Source organism: Papio anubis, chromosome X (assembly GCF_008728515.1).
Source record: "Papio anubis isolate 15944 chromosome X, Panubis1.0, whole genome shotgun sequence".
Classification (NCBI taxonomy): Eukaryota; Metazoa; Chordata; class Mammalia; order Primates; family Cercopithecidae; genus Papio; species Papio anubis.
The window spans coordinates 23,910,085-23,935,018 of record NC_044996.1 but is presented as its reverse complement, the minus strand read 5'-3'; the positions used below and the strand labels follow the sequence as shown (position 1 = coordinate 23,935,018).

The 24,934-nt window shown below is 43.2% G+C and overlaps 1 protein-coding gene across 1 annotated transcript; it reads left to right on the top strand.

Moving 5' to 3' along the window:
- The first annotated feature begins 8,029 nt into the window (after nt 1-8,029).
- Nucleotides 8,030-19,648, top strand: RBMX2 (RNA binding motif protein X-linked 2). The gene is made up of 6 exons (XM_003919572.4): nt 8,030-8,161; nt 8,373-8,488; nt 10,010-10,061; nt 15,175-15,304; nt 17,296-17,473; nt 18,352-19,648. Exons 1-6 carry the CDS (start codon nt 8,157-8,159, stop codon nt 18,837-18,839), a joined length of 969 nt encoding a protein of 322 aa, XP_003919621.1. The 5' UTR covers nt 8,030-8,156; the 3' UTR covers nt 18,840-19,648.
- The last annotated feature ends 5,286 nt before the right edge of the window (nt 19,649-24,934 follow it).

Genomic DNA, 24,934 nt, shown 5'->3' with positions numbered 1-24,934 from the left:
GCTATTCCATGTTGCAGAAGCCCTGGGTGTGGTAGGCTGAATAATGCCCCCCGCATAGATGTCCACATGTGAATCCCTGGAACCTATGAATATATGACCTTACTTGGCAAAATCTAGTTTGCAGATATGATTGAGCTAAGGATCTTGAGATGGAGAGAATATCCTGGATTTTCCCTGTAAGCCCAGTGTTGTAAGGGTCCTTACAACAGGGAGTCAGGAGATCAGAGTAGGCAGTTTTGGAGATGTGATGACAGAGGCCAGTGGTTGGAGTGATGCAAGGAAGGGATCACATGTCAAGGATTCAAGAGGCCTCTGGAAGTCAGAAAAGGCGAGGCAAGGAATCCTCTTCTAGAGCCTCCAGAAGGAATCAGCCCTGCCGACACTCTGACTTTAGCCCGGTGAAGCTGATTTCAGACTTCTGACCTCGAGAACTAGAAGATAATAGATTTGTGTTGTTTTAAGCCACCAAGTTTGTGGTAATTTGTTACAGCGGCAACAGGAAAGTAATACATTGGTTTCAAGGGTTAGTACGTGGAGACAATTCAAAAACTGGGTCCCGGTTATATTGCTGCTTGAAGGTGGCTACTGCCCAAGAGGCATTTGGTTGCAATTTGGTTCCTACATAGCCAGGAAAGAGCATCATTGTTGGCCTGAGATGCCAAAATGCCAGTGGCCAGGAAGCCCAGCAGAGGGCACTCTGCAGGAGAAAGCAATCCTTGGAAAGGCTCTGCTCCTGTGGAGCTGGATAAATAGGACACTTCACACTTCTGGATTGCTCCGACTTTGTTGTATTTTAGGTGTGATTCATGCAAGCCAGAGGAGCTCTTCAGGGACATAGTATGGTCCCTGAAGACATTTTCATTTGTCACTCAGGACTCAGAACCTTCTTGCCCCATTAAAAAAAGGACTCATATAGTTACAACTAGTAGGCTGAAATCCTTCCTTCCCCTGCAGAAGAGGAGTTGAGTAAAAAAAACACATACCTTTTTGGCCAATGTCCATGGCTTGTGGAATGGGGTGGGGTGAGGGGAGAAAATATATATTCAATTAATGTTTCTAGCTTTTTTCATTGAAAATCTTTCTTGAAGTCCATTCTTCAAGACACTAGTCAGGGGGTCATGCTAAGCTGAGTTTTATATAGCAGCCCTCCAACTCTCAGAAAGCGATTTCCACCTTTTTCCTAAGGAAGAACTGGTTTAGTTCACTAGGGGGTAAGATTTGTGGGTTGCAGAAGGGGTCAGGGGGGTTGTAACAATGGCTGGGAGTATTTAGGATGTGAAAAGAATATAATATTATTATTAATATTAGTAATACCTCTTATCACAATCCTTGCAAGATCTCTAAGAGGTGATATTATCACCATTTCATAACTTGGGAAGGCTACCACAAAAAAGTTAATTGAAGGTAATTAAATTGCCCAATTTTCTACAGCCAGCAAGTGGAAGAACTGGGATTTGAACCCAGGTCTGCCAAGCTCTATGTGTCCCACCTGTTCTCTCCAGAATGTAAGTTGCTGACCAGAGATGGAATGCAAGCTGTGTAGCATCATCCTATAGCCTTGAAAACCTGCATCCACCCTTAAGAAGGATGCCACCTCCTGCCACTCCAGGGCAGAAAGCTGACAGTCTTCATGCAACATCATTGTGAACTGAGCCAAGACAGACCCATCCTGCGCTTCTTCTCTAGAAGCTTAGTATTGTCCATCAGCTTGTCCCAGAGCACTCATGTGCTCTGGTCTTTACAGTGTCATGTGTCTGTGATCTGGCTTCTTTGAGCTGTGGCCCACTCATTCCTTTCCCTAATCTGTATACCATCTCCTATACCCTGGATCAGTGTTTCATCTAGCACTCCCGGTAACTGCCTTCTTCACCTCAGGCAACAGAGCACCCCAGGAAAACTGTGGCTCAAAACAGTGAAAATGAATAAGAGGAGGGTAAAAGCTGCCATGCAAGGAATCTTTTGGAGAACAGGGAGTGGGCTCTAGTCATTAGCTTGGGGCGACTGACCTGCCTAGGTGAAATTGTGATGACCATCTGGGAACTCCTGCTCTAGGTAAGTTCCTGTTATCCCTGAAAAATACTTTTACATTCAGCTCCAGTTAGATCTGCCCAGTGCTACTTCTCCTCCCACTGGGTCTGATCGTCCCATTTGATTCAGTCCAGCTAGCATGCCCTTTAGGCCTGCATGCCAAAGGGAAATTCACATTACGAATTTAGAGTAAATGTGATTTGTGATTACAGGTGGGTTCTACTAGAACTAGAGTCATATGCTCCCCCAGCACTTTTTCCCTCTACTTTCTCCCTTTCTTCCCTGGAACTAGATTCTGCTTTTTAATCAGCACATCGAGAATCTTGGCAGCTTCTGAAAGTTGTGCTGCTTGAGGTATGGAAAATTGCTGCATTGGCTTAGGCAGTGGAGGAAAGGTGAACAATGACAGGCAGGCGGGAAAAGGACATCTCTTGTGTGTCTTTTAGAAGGTATACTCACCCCTGGAGGCAACTTGGCCTCCTCCTCCTGAAGAGTTTGGGATTCTTTTTCCAATCCCTCAAGAGTCTACATAAGCATCAGATTGCTGGGAACAAGCATAGGCTCACACCACCACTCCTGGATTTTTTATTTTTTGTAGAAATGGGGGCCTCACTATGTTGCCCAGGTTGGTCCCGAATTCCTAGCCTCAAGCAATCCTCCCACCTTGGCCTCTCAAAGTGTTGGGATTACAGATGTGAACAACCGGGTCCCTCCCCTTTTCTTTTGGAATACACGTTCTCCTGCTTTTTCATCTTTCTCTGTCATCCTCCTTCTCAGTCTCCTTTATTGACTCCTCAGGTATTTTTAACGATTTACCAGTTGAATTCATTAGTTTTCTTCCAAACCAGTCTTCTTGCCTGTTTTACCTTAGCAAAGTGTGTCACACCCAACTAGTGTCTCAAGCTGGAAACCTAAGCGTCATCCTTAGATGTTTCCTCACTACCCACATCTACTTGAATCAGCATGTTGTGGCTATGAAACCTGTTGGCTTTGTTTGCTCTTGCTCATCACAGCCAACAGGTATCCCAACTGATCTCCCAGTATCAAGGCTTGCATGTCTTCAATCCATCCCCCACACTGGTTCCAAAGTGATCAAAGAGAAAATTGACCATGTCACTCCCAGGCTCAAAGAAACATGCTCAGATTATGTTTTTGTCCCCACATACATGTTTTTCTTATAGGCTGAACATGTTCACCTTTATATTCTCAGAACCTAAAGCAGTATCTGCCTATAGCAAGTCCTCAACAAAAGTGGTCAGCTGGTTGACTGGTTGAATGACTGAATGATTAAGCTATACGATCACTTCTCATTGTCTACTAGCTAGAATCAGAACTTCTTGGCTTCTTCTACAAGGCCCTTCACAAAATGGCCAGAACTCTTCCATCCTTATCTTCAGCCATTACCACTCTGCCCCATCCCATCACCTTGTCACATCATATGCTTTCCACACTTTGATGCTCTTGCCTCTGGTGTTTCCACTGCTTGAAATGCTGTTTCTGTGTGGTACCCATCCTGCATCTTCCATCTACATGTGACTGCCTTCAAGGCCCAGCTCAACAGTCACATGACTCTATGTGACTTTCCCTGACAATCTACTTTCCACCCCCAGCTTCCTCTGACCCCCAACATCAGAATTAATTATCACTCAGCTGGTTCTAAAGGCATTTCACTCATACATTCAATATGACATTCATCACCTGGAATACAAAGTGCTTATTTATATCTGTAACTATCTTGTAACACTGTGAGCTGCTCAAGGGCAGGGACTGGGTCTTGTGGTCTTGTTCACTATAGTATCCCCAGCATCTAGGCCAGTGTCTGAGCACTGACAAACACAGGATGTGCCTTTATGTTGGTGTCATGTGTGTTCTTATTTATTTTTATTTAAAAATACAATATTTTTTCAGTTTGGAACAATACCAGCATGGAACACCATCTTCTTTGCTGTCACCTGGAGACAAATCACCATCATCCGTCGTCTGATTTATTGTACAGCTTCCAAACTGGTCTTCCTGCTTCTACTGTAGGCATCCCCTGTCCACTCCCTGGTCTGTTATCAACACAGCAGCTAAGGTGAACCTACTAAAATGTACATCAGATCAAAGTTCTTTGGTGACTCCCTATCTCACATTGAGTAAATTCCGAAGCCAGTACCCAACATGACCATGTTTGATCTGTTCTCCTTACCTCAACTTATCCTGTGTATAGAGGTTAAGAGTGCAGACTTTGGAGCCGTATGACCTGGATTCAAATCCTGGTTCTACCATTTACCAGCTGTGTGACCTAGGGCAAGCAACCTAACCTCTCTGTGCCTCTGTTTTCTCATCTACCAAATTAGGATAATAATATCGGTCTCATAGGGTTGTTGCAAGAAGTAAATGAATTTATACATGTAAAGTACCTAGAACAGTGTCAGGTACATGGTAGGTACTAAGTAAGATTTTCTCAAATAAACAAAAATGTATCATTCTCCCCCTTGCCTGCTCCTCTCCAGTCACACTGGCCTCCTTGCTGTTTCTGAAATACACTGTCTCAGAACAATACTCTTTTCCCAGACACTTACATGTCGTCCTCCCTGTCTTCCTGTGGTGGCACATGCCTGTAGTCCCAGCTACTTGGGAGGCTGAGGCAGGAGAATCGCTTGAACCTTGGAGGCAGAGGTTGCAGTGAGCCAAGATCGCACTACTGCACTACAGTCTGGGCAACAGAGTGAGACTCTGCCTCAAAAAATAAATAAATAAATAAAAATAAAAATAAAAAAAGAAAATTCTAACCATACAGAAAGGAACAAAGGGAAAATAAAATAAAGTCTTCTCTACCCCTACCCTCATCTGTTTTCCTTTAGGTAATCATAGTTGTGTGATTTTTCAATTTCATTAACCAATAAGTATATTGGTTGCATTCTATGTATGTAGGAAAATGTTTGAGGCTTGAGGTTCTAAGGAGCTTATACATGCAGAGCCTTCACCTTCCAGGATTTCATAGTCTTTCTGGGAGAAGAACATAAAGGAGTTTTGTAGTGTTACAGAGTTCAGAAGTAAGAGCCATCACTGTGAGGTCATAAGATCAGGAAAGGTTTCCTGCATGATGGATGACTTGTTGGGGGTTTGGGGCTTGGGCAGATTTCAGTAAGAGAGAGGAGGGTGGCCCAGGGGTCTAAGGCTCTCTCAGAAGAGGTGCCAAGGTGGGATGATGAAAGGGGCCTCTGAGGGAATGGATAGAAGTGGAGCCTGGCTTAAGTTGAGCCTTTAAGTGGAGAACAGTGACAGAAGAGAATGGAGAATAGGGGCTGGAGCAGCTAGAAGAGTACTGAAAGAGCCAGGAGGCATGTGCTAATGACTCAGGACTGTGACTGGAAGTGACACATTTTATAGATACTGCAATAGTACAATTGTTAGGACTTGGTGAGTGGATGCATATGTTGAGGTGAAGAATAGGGAAGACTGAAATATGAAACCCATGTTTTTGAGCCTGGGCAACCAGGAAAATGGTGATAACATTGTCCAAAATAGGGTAGTCTGGGGGAAAAACTGTTTGGGGGTGTGGTGTGGTGGTGGGAAGTTGGGAGATGACTCTGGCTAGATAGATAGTTCAGCCTTTCCTTGAATGCAGGGACTGCCATTGACTACCTTAGCATTACCCTCCGAAGCTAGAACTAAATACTGCATAGAATATTTGCTAAATGGATGTTACTGGTGGAGATCACTTACAGCCACCTTGGATGCCAAACCCTGGTTCTACTTTCAGATGTTAAGTTCAGAGGGTCCTCTGCATCCCCACCTCTTTTCAACTCATACTTATGGATATCTCTAGGCATCACCTTACCTACCAATTCCTGTCAATTGCAAGTACATCTATGGAAAGTCTGACTTCCTTGCTTCGTTATTTACTTCAGGATCTCCTAGGGTGATCAACCATCCTGGTTTGTTCTGGGGTTGCCAATTTTAGCTCCAAAGGTCAGAAGTCTCAGAAACCTCTCAGTTCCAGGAAAACTGAAGCAATATTCAGCTCTCTCACCTTCAGAATAGCTCTGCTGAACCTACCAGCTGCATAGTAATAATAGCCTTCTCATGTTCTCAATCTAAATTGGTCTTATTCTACTCTTTTGCTCCAGCTTCTCTTGGAACACTGATGACTTATCCCCAGGTATAGTCTTAACTCTCTCATTTCACAGCCATTTGAAAGAGTCAGCAAGATAATGCTGCATGCTAGTTTATCACTCTGCAGTGGCTACTTCAACCCACAACTAAGCAACCTGAGATTCCTAGGAGCAGATAAACCCCATATGCAATCTGTCACTGTTTAGCTTTCATTGCCAAGATAATTTTACAAAGTTAATGAATAGCTAGGTTGGAATGGGGAAGGGGGAACAGACATAGAATGAATGAGGAGAAACTGTCATTGGTGGGCAGGCTCTGTTCTCCTTTTCGGCAGGACATTGGTTACATGGTGGGCCACTTGAGGGTACAGTTGGTATCGTCATCAAAATGTTTTTATGAAGGACCTAATATCTGGTGCTCTGAGATAGGCCACACAGCTCTGGACTTTTACTTTTAGAACATCATGGTCCAAGAGCAGGTACTGATGTGGACATGTGCAAAATGGATTCAAACTGTCAATATGGGTTAAATCACATATTATATGTTAATCATCTCTTCCACTGGTTTCTAGATATTTCTGGTTGAAATCTATCAGGCAAATATATCTTGTCCCCTTAATTATAATATTAGCTCCTTGAGGTCAGAGGACCCACCCTGATACTCCTGTCTACAGACCTTAGCTGCACAGGACAAATCTAGATGTTCAGTAAGGACTGATTAAATCAACCTGACCTAATGGGTGCAGGTACTCTAGTACCTTTCTAGTTAATTTATTCATTTGAGCCTCATTTCTTCCTCTACAAAACGAGGGTGGAAATTTCTTTTACTTTCTCTTTCTTTTTTTTTTTAAAAAAAGGAGTCTCGCTCTGCTGCCCAGGCTGGAGTGCAGTGGTGCGATCTCGGCTCACTGCAACCTTTGCCTCCCAGGTTCAAGTGATTCTCCTGCCTCAGCCTCCTGAGTAGCTGGGATTACAGGCGTGTGCCACCATGCCTAGCTAATTTTTGTATTTTTAGAGGAGACAGAGTTTCACCATGTTGGCTGGGTAGGTCTTGAACTCCTGACCTCAGGTGATCCACCTGCCTTAGCCTCCCAAAGTGTTGGGATGACAGGTGTGAGCCACCACACCTGGCCCCCCCTTTTTTCCTTTATTTTAGAGACAGGTTCTGCTATGTTGCCCAGGCTGGTCTCAAACTCCTGAGTTCAAGCAATCCTCCTACCTCAGCTTCCCAAAGTGCTGGGATTACAGGCATGAGCTGCTGCGCCCGGCCAGGAATTGTAATTTTATCTGCTTCATTGAGTTGTTGTGAGGGTGGAGAGACAATACATGTAAATTGCTTAGCACATACTCTAGTATCACACAGTACATCATCTGCTCACTTGCTAGCTATTAATTTAATAATATTAATTTCTGTCTCCTGCTCAACTAGGAGAGAGCCTATGGAAAAGAGTAAGTGCAGTGGCTCTCATGCAAATCTGTAGGTATTCAATTCAGCCTATAGAGGCACACTGGTCTGTTGCCTATGTATTGGGATAAGAACAACAGAAGATTTACCTTTTCACCTATCTTCTTCACTTTTCTGCCATGACAGGGATGCTTTGATGGGTCTGTGCGTGAGCAACTGACTAGGAGCGAAGGTCCAAGTGGGACTCTGGACTGGGAGCGAGGGCTGAGACTAAAGTCGCCACATCAGGCTGTTTATTCCGTTCATTCAGCAAATATTTATAGCTAATCTAACCAGTTTCCGATATCGTTCAAGAGCTGGGGATCCTGCAACAGCCCAGGCTCGTGCCTTTACCCCATTTCACAGAGGAGAAAAAGCGAAAAATTAGAGAAAAACCGTTTCTACAAGAGGTAACCGCACAGAACGCGGAAGGCTTCTAGTGCGCAGGCGCCACGCCCCGGTACGCCCCAGCTCTTCCGGCGCGAGGTCACCGACTCGACGAGCCACCGGCGCCGGGGCAGCGCATGCGCGGCGCTGCCTTTCCCGGGCGCTGATTCCTGAATGCTGAGCGCGAGCCCGCGGAGATGAAGTAAGGCGTCAGCTTCCTTTTGAGGAACTAGCAGCGGGCCGCTGGGGGTGGTCTACCGGGGCTGGGGTGGTAGAGCGTCTGCGGGGTCGAGGGGCGGGAGAGGCGCGGGGACTAGAACAGCTCGTACCCTTGTTTTGCTCTTCTTCAGCTTCGGCCGGTTAGCATTTACTTGTCTGCTTTTCTGCCTCCCCTCCCCCCCGCCACCGTGAAGTCCTTTAACTAAGGTGAAGCTGATCAACGAGCTGAATGAACGAGAGGTCCAGCTTGGGGTGGCCGATAAAGTGTCCTGGCACTCCGAGTACAAGGACAGCGCCTGGATCTTCCTGGGTGAGGTGCACATCTTTCTTCCGCAGTGCTCCCAAGATTCTCCTGCTCGGTGTCCGACTATTTCAGCATTTTCACCCTTCATTCCTGCTTACATTCATTGCCCTCCTTTATATCCATCTGCTGTCTGCCCGGGAATCCGTGTTCCATCTTTTTTTTTTTTTTTTTTTTTTTTTTTTTTTCCCCCCCTTTTTTTTTTTGTTTCCCCTTCCCCTTTTTTTTTTTTTTTTTTTTTTTTTTTTTTTTGCTGCCCCATTTTTAGTTTTCCTTCCCTGCCAAATCAGTGCTCATGAGAGTTACTGTTTGCCATTTGCTGTGCTAAGGTTTAGGGACTGTTGTTATTTCTCTCTCACCCTCTGACCCGTTATACAGCTGAGGAAATTGGGGTGCAGAGAAGTTAAGGGACTTCCTTAAGGTCACATAGCTAATAACCGCAACAGGCAGAACTATAGCTTTCTAGAACTCATGGTCTTAGCCACAGCCCCATATTGCTACCACCGCCCTCCCCCATTCCCCTTCCCTTGCAGAATTCACTTTGCTCCTCTAGCTCCTGCTTTCTGACCATGGCCACACTACCATTACTGTATTCACTTTATATCACAACCAGTAATTGTACAAGTTTGATGCTTCAAAGAGGTTATTGTAAAAACGTTGTGCTAAGCACTTTATATGCATCGTTTTATTTCACTCTTATAACAGTCTTGCGAGTTACCTGCTAATATCCCCATCTTACAGATGAGGAAAGAAACATTTGGAAGGGAAATTATTCCCTAGGAAATGCTTAACAGTATCTTTATAACCTTTGTCTATGTGTAGGTGGGGTTAATCATGACATATGTAGACTAATTTTGTATCATAGCTGTAAATTTGTGGGTAATGAGCAGATGAATTCAACATGTTTGTGGAAGCAGAGGTTTGTGATGGAAACTATCTGCTTTGCCCATAGGATTTTCGGTGCCAGGAGGACTGAGTGATCAGTTTACTTTTGTTAGTGGTGACACTGACTTCCACTCAAAATTAGTCACTCCTTTTCCTGTTCTACTGGCACCTTACATGTACTTCTGTCATTGTATCAGACTTGATTTCTTTCTTTCTTTTTTTTTTTTTTTGAGTTGGAGTTTCACTCTTGTTGTCCAGGCTGGAGTGCAGTGACGTGATCTCGGCTCACTACAACCTCTGCCTCCTGGGTTCAAGCGAGTCTCCTGCTTAAGCCTCCTGAGTAGCTGGGATTACAGGTGCCCGCCACCTCGCCCGGCTAATTTTTTTTGTAGTTTTAGGAGAGACGGGGTTTCGCCATGTTGACCAGGCTGGTCTCGAACTCCTGACCTCAGGTGATCCACCCGCCTTGGCCTCCCAAAGTGCTGGGATTACAGGTGTGAGCCATGGTGCCCAGCCCAGACTTGATTTCTTTAAGGGCAGGGCCTGTTGCTTACTGTTTGCACCCCTAGTGCCTGGCCTAGTGCATGGTATGTAGTAAACACTTGGTAAATGTTGGTGGAACTGAAATGTGGTTTTCTTTTCTAGGAGGGCTTCCTTATGAACTGACTGAAGGGGACATCATCTGTGTGTTCTCACAGTAAGTCCCCTTTCATTTCCTGCCTCCTGAGTCGACAGAGTACTTTTTTCTGTAATGCATTTTGTGGCATCACAAAAACCACTTATTTTCACTCTAGGCTGAATGGCATCCCTGCATGGGGAGGGCTGGAGCTTCTGCTCTAGTCTAGATCAGTCCCAGGACATGGTTCTAGAATGTTCTCCTGTGGGAGATCCAAGAGGTTTGTTAATTTGGGAGGCCATCTTGGGGATTCTAGTCTATTTCTGTTGTTTTTCACTGAGGTTTGTTCAGCCTGGGCCTAGACTGGAACAGACTGGAACCCTCAGGAAGGTTCCATATTGGTACGCCTCCTTGGGCTCTTGCAAACTAGGGGTAACCCATGGTCACAGGGCCCTTCTGGTCCTTACCTGTGTGGCATCATACGACTGGGGCAAACCACAGAGGAATTGGGATGAAAAACAGAAAGAAGGTTGTAGTTTGCTTTCTTTGATTCTCAATGAATGTAAGGTTAGTGAGCAAAGCCAATCTCTACCTGGAGGCTGAGAATCACAGCCTGACGAGGAACAAGAATGAATAGGAGATCTGTATATTCTTCGTTCTGCTGAGGTGTTGGCAGCAGCATTTGGTGGGAGAGGGTGTTGGTGGCTCATACTGGTAGTAGCAGCTAGTAGGAGAGGGGCTGGGCAGCTGGCCTGCAACCCCAGAGGTAAACAGCACAGTTAGTCCACAGGGCCAGAGGACCTTGGCACAGGTGCAAAGGACCACTACGTTTGGGTTTTGTAGGCCTTCGGAGCATAGTACTGTTTCAGAGAAGTTGGACAGCATGTACAAGTAGCAGACCATGGCAAAAGGGGCTGGCCAAGCGAACACAGGTAGCATACACTGGCAGAGGGATTGCTATGGCAGGATGGTAGGGCCATCCATGGACAGAGGGCCCTGGCTGAGTGGTTGGGCCACTTATGGGGCAGCAAGCCATGGGAAAGGAATTGGGCAATACCCGTGAGAAGAAGGCTGTGATAGAGAACCTGGGCAACCCACACGAGTGGAGGGCCCTGGCAGGGACAAAGATTGCTTCCTTCAACTTGTGGATGTTGCAAGGTTCACAGCAGGTGCAGCCTATAATTTCTACCCCTTTGTGGTACTTCTACTCAGCCTTCCATCTTGGAGCTGTTTAGTTCTACTTGCATTGAGTGATGATCAGCTAGCATGTGTGCTTGTTTGTTTATTCTAATTCTCTATTCTGGTTACACACGTTGCTCTCCATGAAGATTGCCGCTGATAACAGTGCCTTTCAAAAAACTGCTTTGTTGGCTGGGCGTGGTGGCTCACGCCTCTAATCCTAGCACTTTGGGAGGCTGAGGTGGGCGGATCACCTCAGGTCAGGAGTTTGAGACCAGCATGGCCAACATGGGGAAACCCTATCTCTACTAAAAATACAAAAATTAGCCAGGCATGGTGGTGCGCGCCTGTAATCCCAGCTACTTGGGAAGTTAAGGCAGGAGAATTGCTTGAATCCAGGAGGTGGAGGTTCCAGTGAGCCAGGATTGCACCATTGCACTCCAGCCTGGGGGACAAAGCAAGATTCCCCCATCTCAAAAAAAAAAAAAAAGAAAGAAAAAAGAAAAAAAAAAGAAATCTACTTTGTTTCTTATTTTGAAGGTAATATATAGTCATTATAGAACATTTGGCAAAATAAAGTATAAGGAAGAAAATAGAACACACTCTTAAGGAAAACCTTAATGTTTTGGCATATCTCTTTATCATTTTTAAAAAAATGCTGGATGTTATTTCCAGTGGTTTGCTATTATGAATTATACTGCAGTGTGCATTATAGTATATACATTTTTGTATGCATCCCTCATGGTCTCTTTAGTGAAAGAGGAATATGGATCAATATGTTAGCATTTTAAAGATGTTTTATAAACATTGCCAAATTGCTCTCCAAAAGGTTGTACCAATTTCCACACTCACTAGAATGCCCATTTTTCTGAATCCTGATTAACGGTGATTTTAAAAAATATTTGCCAAAGGGCTTCTCATTATTACTTTGCTTTGCCTTTATTTCATCATCAGTGAGGCTGAACATCTGTTTCTAGATTTGCAGCCCATTATTCTTTTTCTTTGTAAATTGTCTATTCATACCCTTGCCAACTTTTTTCTACAAGTATTTTCCTTATTTTCTTGTTGATTTTACATGAGCCCTTTATGTATGAAGGATATTAACTCTTTGCTCTAGCACTTTGTTGTGTATTGTATTACAGGTTGAATATCCCTTATCCAAAATGCTTGGGGCTGGGCGCGGTGGCTCATGCCTGTAATCCTAGCACATTGGGAGGCCGAGGCAGGTGGATTTCCTGAGCTCAGGAGTGAGACCAGCCTGGGCCACGTGGTGAAACCCCATCTCTACTAACATACAAAACATTAGCCAGGTGTGGTGGTGGGTGCCTGTAGTCCCAGCTACTCTGGAGGCCAAGGCAGGAGAATCACTTGAATTGGGAAGGTGGAGGTTGCAGTGAGCCAAGATAGCACCACTGCACTCCAGCCTGGGCGACAGAGCGAGATTCTGTCTCCAAAAAAAAAAAAAAAAAAAACCAAAAGAAAAACAAAATGCTTGGGGCCAAAGGACCAGAAGTGTTTCCAATTTGTATAAACGTAATGAGCTATCATGGGGGTGGGACCCAGATCTAAACACAGAATTCATTTATGTTTCATATACAACTTGCGCACATAGACTGAGGGTAATTTTATACAATGTTTTCAATAATTTTGTGTGTGAAAGTTCGTGTACATTGAACCATCAGAAATTAAAGGTGTCAGATATGGAATTTTCCATTTGTGACATCATGTTGGTGCTCAAAGTGTTTCAGACTTTGGAGCATTTTGAATTTTGGATTTGCAGATTAGGGATGCTCAGCCTGTACTATGGACTTACTTTTTCTTAATTTGATATGTTGTACTTATCATTATTCTTTCTTGATGCTCAAATTTTCCCTATTTGAGGGTCAACATGAGTTCCTTCAAGCCAGTGCCTGTATTCTTTTTTTTTTAATTCTTGTTTTGAAATAATTTCAGGCTTAATACAGGAACATTATAAAATGATATAAAGAATATCTGTATCTCCTTCACCCAGATCCCCCAGCTGTTAGCATTTTAATTTAATTGATTGTTCTGAGACAGGGCCCTGCTCTGACACCCACGCTGGAGTGCAGTGTTAAGACTATAGCTCACTGTAGCCTTGAGCTCTTGGGCAACTGTCATATGTAATCTACAAAAAGGTAGTGTTACTTCCTCTTTTCATTTATTGTATCTGTTTTATCTAACTGCATTGGCCTATACCTCCAATTTAGTATTAAATAGTTCCTAAACTTAGTTGAATTGGCTCTAGTATTTCTCATTAAGTAGGATGCTAGATTTTGGGCTGAAGTGTGTGTATGTGATCATGTAACATCTATCAATTCCTATTTTATTTTTATGACTTTATTTTTAAATTTATAAACCTCTAACTTATCTGGAATTTATCTTTTTGTAAGGAGTAAGGTAGTCTTTTTTTTCCTAATGTTTTTTCTTTTTTTGAGACAGGGTCTCACTCTCTTGCTCAGGTTGGAGTGTAGTGGCATGATCCTAGCTCACTGCAGCCTCTAACTCCTGGGCTCAAGTGATCCTCCCCATGTACCCTCCTGAATGGCTGGGACTACAGGTGTACACTATGCCTGGCTAATGTAAAACAATTTTTTTTTGGTAGAGACAGGGGTCTTGCTATATTGTCCAGGCTGGTCTCAAACTCCTGGCATCAAGTGATCCTATGGCCTTGGCCTCCCAAAGTACTGGTATTATGCACATGAGCCACCGTGCCTGGTCTTTTTTTTCTATTTAATTCTTCCTTTTTGTTTGTTTGCTTTTTTAAGAGACAAGGTCTTATTCTCTTGCGAAGGCTGGTCTCGAACTACTGGCCTCAAACAATCCTCCTGCCTCCCAAAGTGCTGGTATTACAGGTGTGAGCCACCATGCCTGGCCTTTTTTTTTTTTCTATTTAATTCTGCCTTTTTGTTTGTTTGTTTGAGAGACAGGGTCTTGTTCAGTTGCCCCAGCTGGTCTCGAACTGCTGGCCTCAAACAGTCCTCCCACCTTGGCCTCCCAAAATGCTGAGATTACAGGCATGAGCCACCATGCCTAGCCTAATTTCTGCTTTTATCTATATTAACTCCCATCTGCTTTCATTAGGTTTGCTTTCTTCCTTTATGTCCATCCTTTGTTTTCACAATAAAAGTCTTTTAATGTTACAAATTTTCCTGAGTATGACGTTAGCCACATTTCATAAGTTTTGGTATATATTTTTCTCATTTTTGCTATTTTCTAAATAGTCTACCATTGATTTTTTTTTTTTTTTTTTTTTTGCTTCATTTTCTCTTTCATGCAGTTGTTAGGAGAGTAGCTTTCAAGTTCTAGTTAGATAATGTGTTTTTTATTTACAATATCATTTCCAGCTTTATAACATTATAATTGGAAACATGGTCTGTTCTGTTTTTTTTTGGTATAATTATTGAGGTTTACATTGAGACCTAATCCATAGTCAATTTTAATACATGCTTCATGGATTCTTGAAAATGTCATCTTGTAGTATTCAAAGATATCTATGTATCTAATAGTCCTACATTAATATTTGTTAGTATAATTATGTGTATTAATTCATCTGATTTTATTTTATTTCTGTCCACTTTATGCGTGATAAACTTCAAAGTGATGTGTTAAATTCTCCCATAACTTTCTCTCTTAGTTTCTCTTTGCATTTCTAATAGCTTTTTTTAATTAAAATGTTTGATTTCTTAATTGACTCAGAGTTTTCCTGATGTATACCTTTATTGTGTATTTAGGCCTTTTCCAGTGTAAAATAATCTTAGTCTCATGTGATATTTTTATTTTGGCCTTGAATTAGTCTTTGCTCTGGATATTGCCACCCACTTTTAATTGGGTGTTCCTGTACTTGTCTGACTTTTTCTTTGCAACCTTTCTGTGTCATCCTGTTCTAGATGTATCTCTTGTACACACTATGTTATTTGAATTTTGTTTTATTACCTTATCTGCATGTTTTTGCCTTTTAAGTCAATAATGTCTTACTCTTTTATAAAATAAATAGATATGGCGAGATTGTTAACATTAATCTCGTGCGGGACAAGAAAACTGGGAAATCCAAAGGGTTCTGTTTCCTCTGCTATGAAGACCAGAGGAGCACAATTCTGGCCGTCGACAATTTTAATGGGATCAAGGTGAGTGTGCTTATTAAGCAGATTGGTTGGACTTTTTTCCTATGTATAGGTGTTTCTTTTTCTACCTGATTCCCACAGACACAAGGGCAGCACTTGTCAGCTTGGTTTGTTGCGGGGGCTGCAGAGATGTGGAGACGCTGGTCAAGAAGAGATTCCAGGAAATAATTCTGTTGGCTCGTGGCCCTGCAGTACTTGCTTCTTTTCCCCATCTGTAAACAAACCATCTCCCCAGGAGCATAGGCACCAGGCCTGCCTCTCATCCAGGCCTCTGTTTTTCACCTTTCTTTTTTTACTATCTACTATCATCTCTGGTGCACTGGAGGATGAAGAGACTAGCAAACATTGCTCTTCCATATTGTCCTGTGTTGGGAGTTTTGGGCTTCAACATGGCCTCATAATCTAGGACATACCCATGTATGCCTGTCATATATCTCCAGTGACCTAGCATATTGGGCTCTAGAAATTCTCTAGTTAAAATCTGATGACAGATTCTACAAAAGTAATTTCATCCTGAAATTTTCTCCCCCCAGTTCCCTCTTATTTCCACTGTCGTAAGTGAGGCACTGAGTTCTTAGAAGGAGATAGGGCAAGTCAGGCGTATTGATGCTCCATGTGGTTGCTGCACTCATTTAGGAAAAAAGCTGCAGTTGAAATGAACAGTGTCACAGAGTTGGTGTGGGGAGGCTTGAGTTGGAGAGTTTGTCACTGATTCACGAGTATGGGATAGCTGGAGATTATAGAACAGAGTGGAACAAGGTTCTAGGCTTGATGGTTAAGGAAGCCAGCAGTCAGAGGACGTCACTGTAAAAGGAAGGTTTTCCAAAGTGTTTCAAAATGGAGAAGAGGATACATAACAGAAGCCGCTCAGGCTTCAAGGTAAAAATAAAAATCTGCTCTTGTATTGGAACAATAAAAGCCAAACTTTAAATTTTGAATGGCTTTGCCTAGAGAGTAAGTCTGTATCTGCCTAAAAATAGAATGTTTTTATTTTAAGTGAGGTGTTAATTTTTTGGGGGGCGGGGGGAGGGGGACAGGGTCTCACTCTGTTGTCCTGGTTGGAGTGCAGTGGCGTGGCCTTGGATCACTGCAACCTCTGTCACCTGGGTTCCAGTGATTCTCCTGTCTCAGCCTCCTGAGTAGCTGGGATTATAGGTGTGCACCACCACACCCGGCAAATTTTTGCCATATTGGCCAGGCTGGTCTCGTACTCCTGACCTCAAGTGATCCACCCGTCTCGACCTCCCAGAGTGCTGGGATTACAGGTGTGAGCCACTGCGTCCGACCAGAGAGGTTAATTTTTTGTTGTTGTTCACCTGGAGAGTTGTGATTCGTAGTGCAGGAATCAGTGTGAGCCTATTGTTCTAGTATGGTGGGGCTAGAGCAAGGTGTGAGGGCTTAAGAAAAAAGCAAGTGCCTTTTTCTCGATTCCTTTCTCCCTCCAAACTGTTGGTGTGACTTTGCCTCCTAATTACTGGGTCGAAAAAGCAGTTGTAGCATTAAGCTAGATTTCAAGAATTCCTTCTAGGTGCCAGACCTTCCTAGGGTATGTTTCACTGTAAACTTAGGTTACAGATCAAGGGTAATTCATTATGCATCTAAATCTCAGTCTTCCCTGATGCTTGTGCTTTGAGGTAGTATTTCCTAGTCTTTTTCATTTTATGGCACATACAGAACATGAAGATATTTGCATGGTGCCCTGGAGTAAAGTGATGAGGCTGCTGGTACAATTGCCCCAGGCCTCACCTGGCTGCACTGAGAGGCTGCACTATATATTTTATAATAATAAAATTATATTAACTAAATATTAGTATAAATTAATATTTAGGTGTACATGCTATGACACACCAGTTGGACAGGTCTGCTTTAGTGACAGAATTTAGCAAGAAGGTAAAGGATGTAGTTCAAATCATGGTTCTCTGTAGCTTGTGTTCAAATAGTTGGCAGTTTGGTATGAGGGCCGTCTTCACTGAAGCGTTGCCTGTCTTGCTTAGATCAAAGGAAGAACTATCCGAGTGGATCATGTGTCTAACTATCGGGCTCCTAAGGACTCGGAAGAAATGGATGATGTGACCAGACAGCTCCAGGAGAAGGGCTGTGGGGCTCGTACCCCCTCACCAAGTTTGTCTGAGAGCTCTGAAGATGAAAAACCAACAAAAAAGCACAAAAAAGGTAAAGCATTAAGACCTAAGAGAAGATTCTGGATGGCCTTAATGTCTGCTCTTCCTTGCATTCATTGATAGTTGAGAATCAACTCAAGTGTGAAAGAGGAAGGTATGGGGAAGCATAGTTTAATTGGGAAAGTGGGGAGTATCAGTGGAAGGCTGGTGCTATGGGCAGAATTGTCTCTCTCCCCAAGTTAATATGGTGAAATCCTAACCCCCAGTGCCTCAGAATGCGACTGCATTTGGAGATAAGGTCTTTGAAGAGGTAACTCAGGATGGGAATTACCTTGTACAGCAACTTGACATATCAAGGGTGACAGACATCCAAGTTGGCTTCTCGAGGCACTCTCCTTGGAGGCCTAGACAGTGGCCCCTTCATGCTGCTGCCAAGGTTGTTCTCTTTATGCACATTCCTCACCTCCTAGCATGTGAATTTTTTTGTTTGTTTGTTTTTTTTTTTTTTGAGACAAGAGTCTTGCTCTGTCGCCCAGACTGGAGTGTAGTGGCGCGATCTCGGCTCACTGCAAGCTCCACCTCCCGGGATCACGCCATTCTCCTGCCTCAGCCTCCTGAGCAGCTGGGACTAGAGGCACCCGCCACCACACCTGGCTAATTTTTTTGTATTTTTTTTTTAGTAGAGATGGGGTTTCACCGTGTTAGCCAGGATGGTCTCGATCTCCGGACCTCGTGATCCACCCGTCTCGGCCTCCCAAAGTGCTGGGATTACAGGCGTGAACCACCGCGCCCGGCCGTGAATGTTTTTGAACTATAGTACCTGTGTTTGATGTAATGTATTCAGCAACGAAAGGTGCTTTTGTTTTTTTTAAGGGAGTTCTTTATTTTTTTACCTTTTCTTATTTGCTGCTGCTTTCCTTTATCCTCCAGACAAAAAGGAAAAAAAGAAAAAAAAGAAAGAAAAAGAGAAAGCCGACCGAGAGGTACAGGCAGAGCAACCATCCTCTTCATCACCCAGATGCAAGACAATAAAGGAAAAGGATGACCCTGGCCCTAAGAAGCACAGCAGCAAGAACTCAGAGAGAGCTCAGAAGGCAGAGCCCAGGGAGGGGCAGAAGCTCCCCAAATCCAGGACTGCCTACTCTGGTGGAGCAGAGGACCTAGAGAGGGAGCTGAAGAAGGAGAAACCCAAGCACGAGCACAAGTCCTCAAGCAGGAGGGAGGCAAGAGAAGAAAAGACCAGGATTAGGGACAGAGGGCGGAGCTCAGACACACATTCTAGCTGGTACAATGGGCGTTCCGAAGGGCGTAGTCATAGAAGTAGAAGTAGGAGCCGAGATAAATCCCATAGGCATAAAAGGGCCCGGCGCTCCCGGGAGCGGGAATCTTCGAATCCCAGTGACCGTAGGCGTCACTGAGGACTGTTCAGCTGCTCAGTAGATTTGGAAATAAGTATGTTTTTAAAATGCAGTCAAATTCAGTTGGGTTGTTACTATTTTTGTATCTAAAACTTCTGGGGCTGGATTCTTTTAATCCCTTGAGTATTAGAGTCATTGGGAGGGCTGCAGTTTCAACAGCTAGATATCCTGGATATTCTTCGCACCATCCATTGTCCCTGGACCAGAGTATGTGTCCTGAATTTTGGTTCATAAATATGGCTCTTGAACCCATAGACCTCAGTTGAAGATGGAATTTTTAGGAAAGGGAAAATACCAGATAATTCTAGAATTCTAGTCTTCGTGTTAGATGTTTACAGCCCAGCATCTTGGGACATTTCCAGTTACTAGGTTTGGACAGTTTGATGTGAACGAATGGGATAGAATTTTTAAAATCAGCCAGCTCCATGCCCAAACCCTCCTGTTTACAGAAATTTTTAATGTCTTGTCTTTTTCATTAAAACTTTTTTGTTTGATATGCCTCTTTCCACATTTTTTCCTTGCAATGTATTGATTATTTATTTGTATTGAGGTGAAATTCACATAACATAAAGTTAACGATTTTAAAGGGAACAATTCAGTGGTATTTGGTACTGGACATCCACAGTGTTGTGTAACCATTGCCTCTGACTAGTTCCAAAACATTTTTTATCATCCCAAAATGAAACCCTGTACCCATTAAACAAGAACTCCGCATTTCCTCCCTCCTCCCTGTCACTAGCAACCACCAATCGACTTCCTGTTTATGAGTTTGCCTATTCTGGATCTTTCATAAAAATGGAATTATACAATAATGGCCTTTTGTGTCTGGCTTCTTTCATTTAGTGTAGTGGTTTTTTATTTTTTTATTTTTTATTTTTTATTTTTTTAAATTCGAGATGGAGTCTCACTCTGTTGCCCAGACTGGAGTGCATTGGTGCAATCTCGGCTCGGTGCAACCTTTGCCTCCCGGGTTCAAGCCATTCTCCTGCCTCAACCTCCCAAGTAGCTGGGATTACAGGCGTGCACCACCACACCTTGCTTATTTTTGTATTTTAGTAGAGATGGGGTTTCACCATGTTGGCCAGGCTGGTCTTGAGTTCCTGACCTCAAGTGATCACCTGCCTTGGCCTCCCAAAGTTCTGGGATTACAGGCGTGTGCCACCGCACCCGGTCTAATGTAGTGTTTTTGAGGTCCTCCACGTTGTAACATGTATCAGTACTTCATTCCTTTTTATGGCTGTATCATATCTCATTGTATTGATAGAGCACATTTTGTTTATGCACTCCTCAGTGGGTGGACATGTGGGTTGTTTCTAATTTTTGACTAGTCAGCTTCCTTTTTGTGTTCCAGACATATCAGGCTACCTTTTAGCCTTTGTCCTTTTTTCAAGTAGCCATTGTTGCTGGTATGGGAACCCTTTGTCAGCTTCATTGTCTGTCTTTCTGGTCTGCCTGGCACTTCCTTCTTATTTTGACTTTTAGCTTTCTCCTTTATCTATCAGTCTCTTAACAAGTTTGGTAGGTACTAGGTCACAGGACCTTTAATAAATAGTCCCTGGTAAATTATTAAAGGTCAGATTTCTGACCCTGCAAAGTGAAAGACCAGAGCTTTAATAGTGAGTGCACTAAGTTGGACTTCCCTGTGTGTTAATTTGGACCCTTGGTTAGACATGCAGGAGAGTTTGGGAGAGTTTGTGGGGGATGTCATGGGGGAGGGTCGAGGAGTCTGGGAAAGCTGTCAGACTATGATATAGATCTAACCTCTGGAGAAGAAATAGGAAGGAAGGGTAGGTAGGAAAAGTCTTGTGCAGTTCTAAGACGATTTCAGCTAGACCAAAGTGAGTTGAGCCAGAGTCACCTGTCAGGAGCCCTGTTACATCAGTCGTTGTAAGCTGTTCATGCTATTGCCTCTTGGCCTCCATCTCAGCCATCGTGGCTGCTGTGCTCATGCACCCATTATGCCAGTGCTGTGGTAGCCAGTGACAAAGGCCCATGAACTGGGTTAAATCATTTCGTCGGCTTGTTTTTATATGTGGCAAGGAATTGGATCACACAATTATGGGAGCTGGTTAGGCAAGCCTACAATTAATGAAACAAGAGCTGACACCGGTGGGATTTCTTCAGGGAAATCTGTTTTCCTCTTAAGGCTTTCAACTGATTGGTTGAGGCCCACCCACATTATCGAGGGTAATCATTACTTAACTGATCATAGATGTTAACCACATCTACACAATCCACTACTCTCCCCTTATCAACGGGATATGTTCCAAGACCCCCAGTGGATGCGTGAAACTGGCTAATGCTGAACCCTATACTATGTTTTTTTTATACATACATACTTATGATAAAGTTTAAATTATAAATTAGGTACAATAAGATTAACAACAATAACAGTAAAACAACAGTTATAACGATATACTGTAATAAAAGTTATGCGAATGGAGTGTCTCAAAATATCTCACGTATGGAATATTTTCCAACAACGGTTAACCACAGGTAATTGAAACCACAGACTGGGGGGGATTACTGTACCTTCACAGCAACACCGAGTAGTGTTTGATCAAGCAACTGGGTACTGTAGCCTAAGCCGAGCTGACACACAACACTAACCATCACAGTTTACTATCCTGTCTGTGGAGGGGTTTCGGGGGAGGAGCTTCAGAGGTTTCCACATGGCCTTCTTCACTATGACAGCTCTCACTCCAACAGACCAAGGAGCCATGGGGGCATTACTCCCACTGCCAGGTCAATTCCAATTACACACTTAGGGCTAGGAAATGACCACTGACTGGGTCAGCAGCAGGCCCACTGTGAATCCTGTTTTGGCCAGCACTTCAGTTATCACTTGGCCTCCATAAGCCCCCAGTCTAACCAGGGCGGTGATGATGCTTCCTGTCTCTAGGTATCAGTCAACTTAGATCTTGGGTCCAGTGTTCCGCCGAATGTTTGAGTATTCTTTCCCCAGTGTACATATCCCCAAGTAAGTGGCTGTAGGTCCCTTTGGGGAAGTACTGGGTGAATCATTGCATACTCACCATTGTCCTTCCCAAGGATCCAGCCACCTCTTTCCAGACCTGAAAACCGGCTGAAGTATGGCAGCTAAGCAAGGAAGTAGGACTTTTTACTGGGGGAAGCTCCCGTAGCCTACTGCTCCTCCACTCCTCTTCAGCTTGTAGATAGTGAGCAACACCCTTGTTGACTATTGTTCCTAGGGACGCCATGTTCCATTATCCATCTCTAGAACTTCCTGAAGGTAAAGCCCCTGTGGCTGTCCTTCAGACCTTGTGGTTCACTCTGGTAATATAAGCCAGGATTCTCCAATTGCTCTCTGAAGTCTCACTCATGGAGTGGACACACTTCCGGGGACCTGTTCCAACTGGGACTCCAGATGGCTGTATCCAGGACTTCCCAGCACTGCTTGATCTGGGTGTAGGTATTCTCCCCAGTTTGTTGAAAAAAACCCAAAAAACCAAAAACAAAACATCTTTTCCTTTTCCTTTTCCCTTTTCTCCTACTTTAGCTTTTGCTAAGTTAACTATTATACTCTTTTGTTATGTTGGTCATTAAACTTTTAACTGCATTTGAGTGTAATATTGCAGTTTCTTTTGCTCGTGAATCCTCAAACCCAAAATGATGAAAGTAAAACTTTCAGCAAAACAGTCACACAGGCAACCAAGTAGGGCAAGGTGACCACAGTGTGACTACTATTTAACTGCTCACTTCCCAGGGGAGGGACATTGGCTACTTTGCTTATAACCCAAAAAGTACTGAACCCCTTGATCCTAGGTTCCTCGGTTGCAATTCAACTGCCTGTATGCGTAGCGTCCATCTGAACCTGTTGCATTGTCCTGTGGCACTTGGGGGCAGGCGAACTGGAAAAAACACACTGATGCTCATGTTGCTTGCTGTGTTGTAATAAACTGTTTTGTTTGAGCCCATTAAATTTCACTGTCTACGTTCTACACCTATGATGAAGAAATGGCAGGTTTTCTCCTGGTCATTCTCTATGAGGTGGGAGCTCTTCCTTGACGGTATCCCTGACCCAAAGTCACATGTTAGGGGAGTCCTTTGCTTCGTAGAAATGGTCTGCCTTAGTGTCTCTGCCACACCGAGAGATGCCTGTAGAAAGTTTGGTTTTGGTGAAAATGCAGTGATGGATGGTGGGTTTCAGCCACGTTGGATTTCAGTTGCAGTAGTGTTGAATTTCAGAGCTCAGTGGTCAGCTACGCTCCCTGCAGTCAGAGGTCTGAGGGGCACAGATACATCTTGCACTAGGCCCAGCCTGAAACAACTCACTAGTCATTGACTTTAGTTAAACTTTGGGAACAGTGAATGTTGACTTGTTCCTTTCACGAGTTGACTTCACAGAGCACAGTTGGAATTCATTAGTGGACAAATTGCTAGTGACCTCAAACCTAAACAGCCACACTGAGTGAAGTGCTCATGAAGAATGCTTTTTAGTTCTTAGCATATCAATATATTTTTTTTGATGTGGCCTAATTAACACCTGAATCTGTCAGTCTGTCTTTTTTTGTTTGTTTGTTTTTGTTTTTATTTTTTGCTTCCTCTAACGTATTGAGGCATGTACCTAGTAAGTACCTGTCTTGGTAGTTTATGGACTCATGAATCCTAAGTTGGAAATAATCCTTATCTGGTACAGGCCATTCCTTCTGTAAACATGTTTTGAAGCTCTTTGAAAGAAGTAACGTGGTCATCATCTAAATGGGTATTCTAGTGAAGTGGAAAGTGCTCCCCACGGTGCTGTTATGACCAAAGAATAAAGTCAAACGTTTCCTGGTGTCCTTTATCTGAAAATGTAAACTTAGAAGATATAATTTGAGGAGTGACTATTTGCACTATGAATGATTTAACCTAGACTTCTTCCTTAATAAGTGGCCCCTGATTTTTGCAAGTGTTACTGGAAACAGCACCGCAAATAGATGATAAGAGCAGGTCATATTTTTCAACAGGAAATAATGAACAATTACATTTGTGATAAGCATTTGGTATTCTATAACTGAAGGATGATCAATGGTAAGTCATCAAAAATACATTGGTCCCTAGATGGATCATTCAAAATACTGAAGCTATGTGCCAGGTGCTATAAAGTGGCAAAACCATAGGACACATGTGAATTGTGTTACTCTAAACTATATGCTTGTCATACAGATGTATAGCCATTGTAATTGTATATTTAATCTCAAAACAATTTGCTCTCCAAAGTGAACATCAGTCAAAAATTTGGTTCCTTTTTGTTGGCTTAGAATTTAAAAGATTACTTTGGGGATAACTGAAGATGACCTAGCCTCTTTAAAGAAGCTGTTCAAAGAAGCCTGAATGAATGTTTTCTTTTTTTAAAAAAAAAATTATTTCCATAGATTTTGGGGAAACAGGTGGTATTTGGTTACATGAGTAAGTTCTTTAGTGGTGATTTGTGGGATTTTGGTGCATCCATCACCTGAGCAGTACACACTGAACCCGATTTGTAGTCTTTTATCCCACATCCCCCCTCCCACCCTTTCTCCTGAGTCCCCCAAGTCCATTGTATCATTCTTATGCCTTTGCATCCTCATAGCTTAGCTCCCACTTACAAGTGAGAACTTAGGATGTTTGGTTTTCCATTCCTGAGTTACTTCACTTAGAATAATAGTCTCCAGTTCCATCCATGCTGCTGCAAATGCCATTAATTCGTTCATTTTTATGGCTGAGTAGTATTCCATCATACACACACACACACACACACATATATATGTATCTCACAGTTTATCCACTCGTTGATTGATGGGCATTTGGGCTGGTTCCATATTTTTGCAATTGCAAATTGTGCTGCTATAAATATACGTGTGCAAGTATCTTTTTCGTATAATGACTTCTTTTCTTCTAGGTTTTTTCTCATGCCTCACATGCCTCATGTGAACCTGAGGCATTTGATGTCATTCCATTCACCTTAGGTTGGGATTAGGATTTGTTTAAGAAATGATATTGGTGATGATTATAATGTTTCTTTGAGGGGAAGGCATTTATTTACAAGCAGCCAATCCCAACAGCAAAAAACTTTCATGATTATTAACTTAAATACCTAAGTTTATTAGGTT

What these genes read in the sequence shown, in the direction of transcription:
- RBMX2 (XM_003919572.4), top strand. An exon ending in CAGCGCCTGGATCTTCCTGG is followed by an intron (nt 8,489 to 10,009) that starts GTGAGGTGCACA and finishes TTTCTTTTCTAG; the next exon opens with GAGGGCTTCCTTATGAACTG. An exon ending in AACAAAAAAGCACAAAAAAG is followed by an intron (nt 17,474 to 18,351) that starts GTAAAGCATTAA and finishes TTTATCCTCCAG; the next exon opens with ACAAAAAGGAAAAAAAGAAA.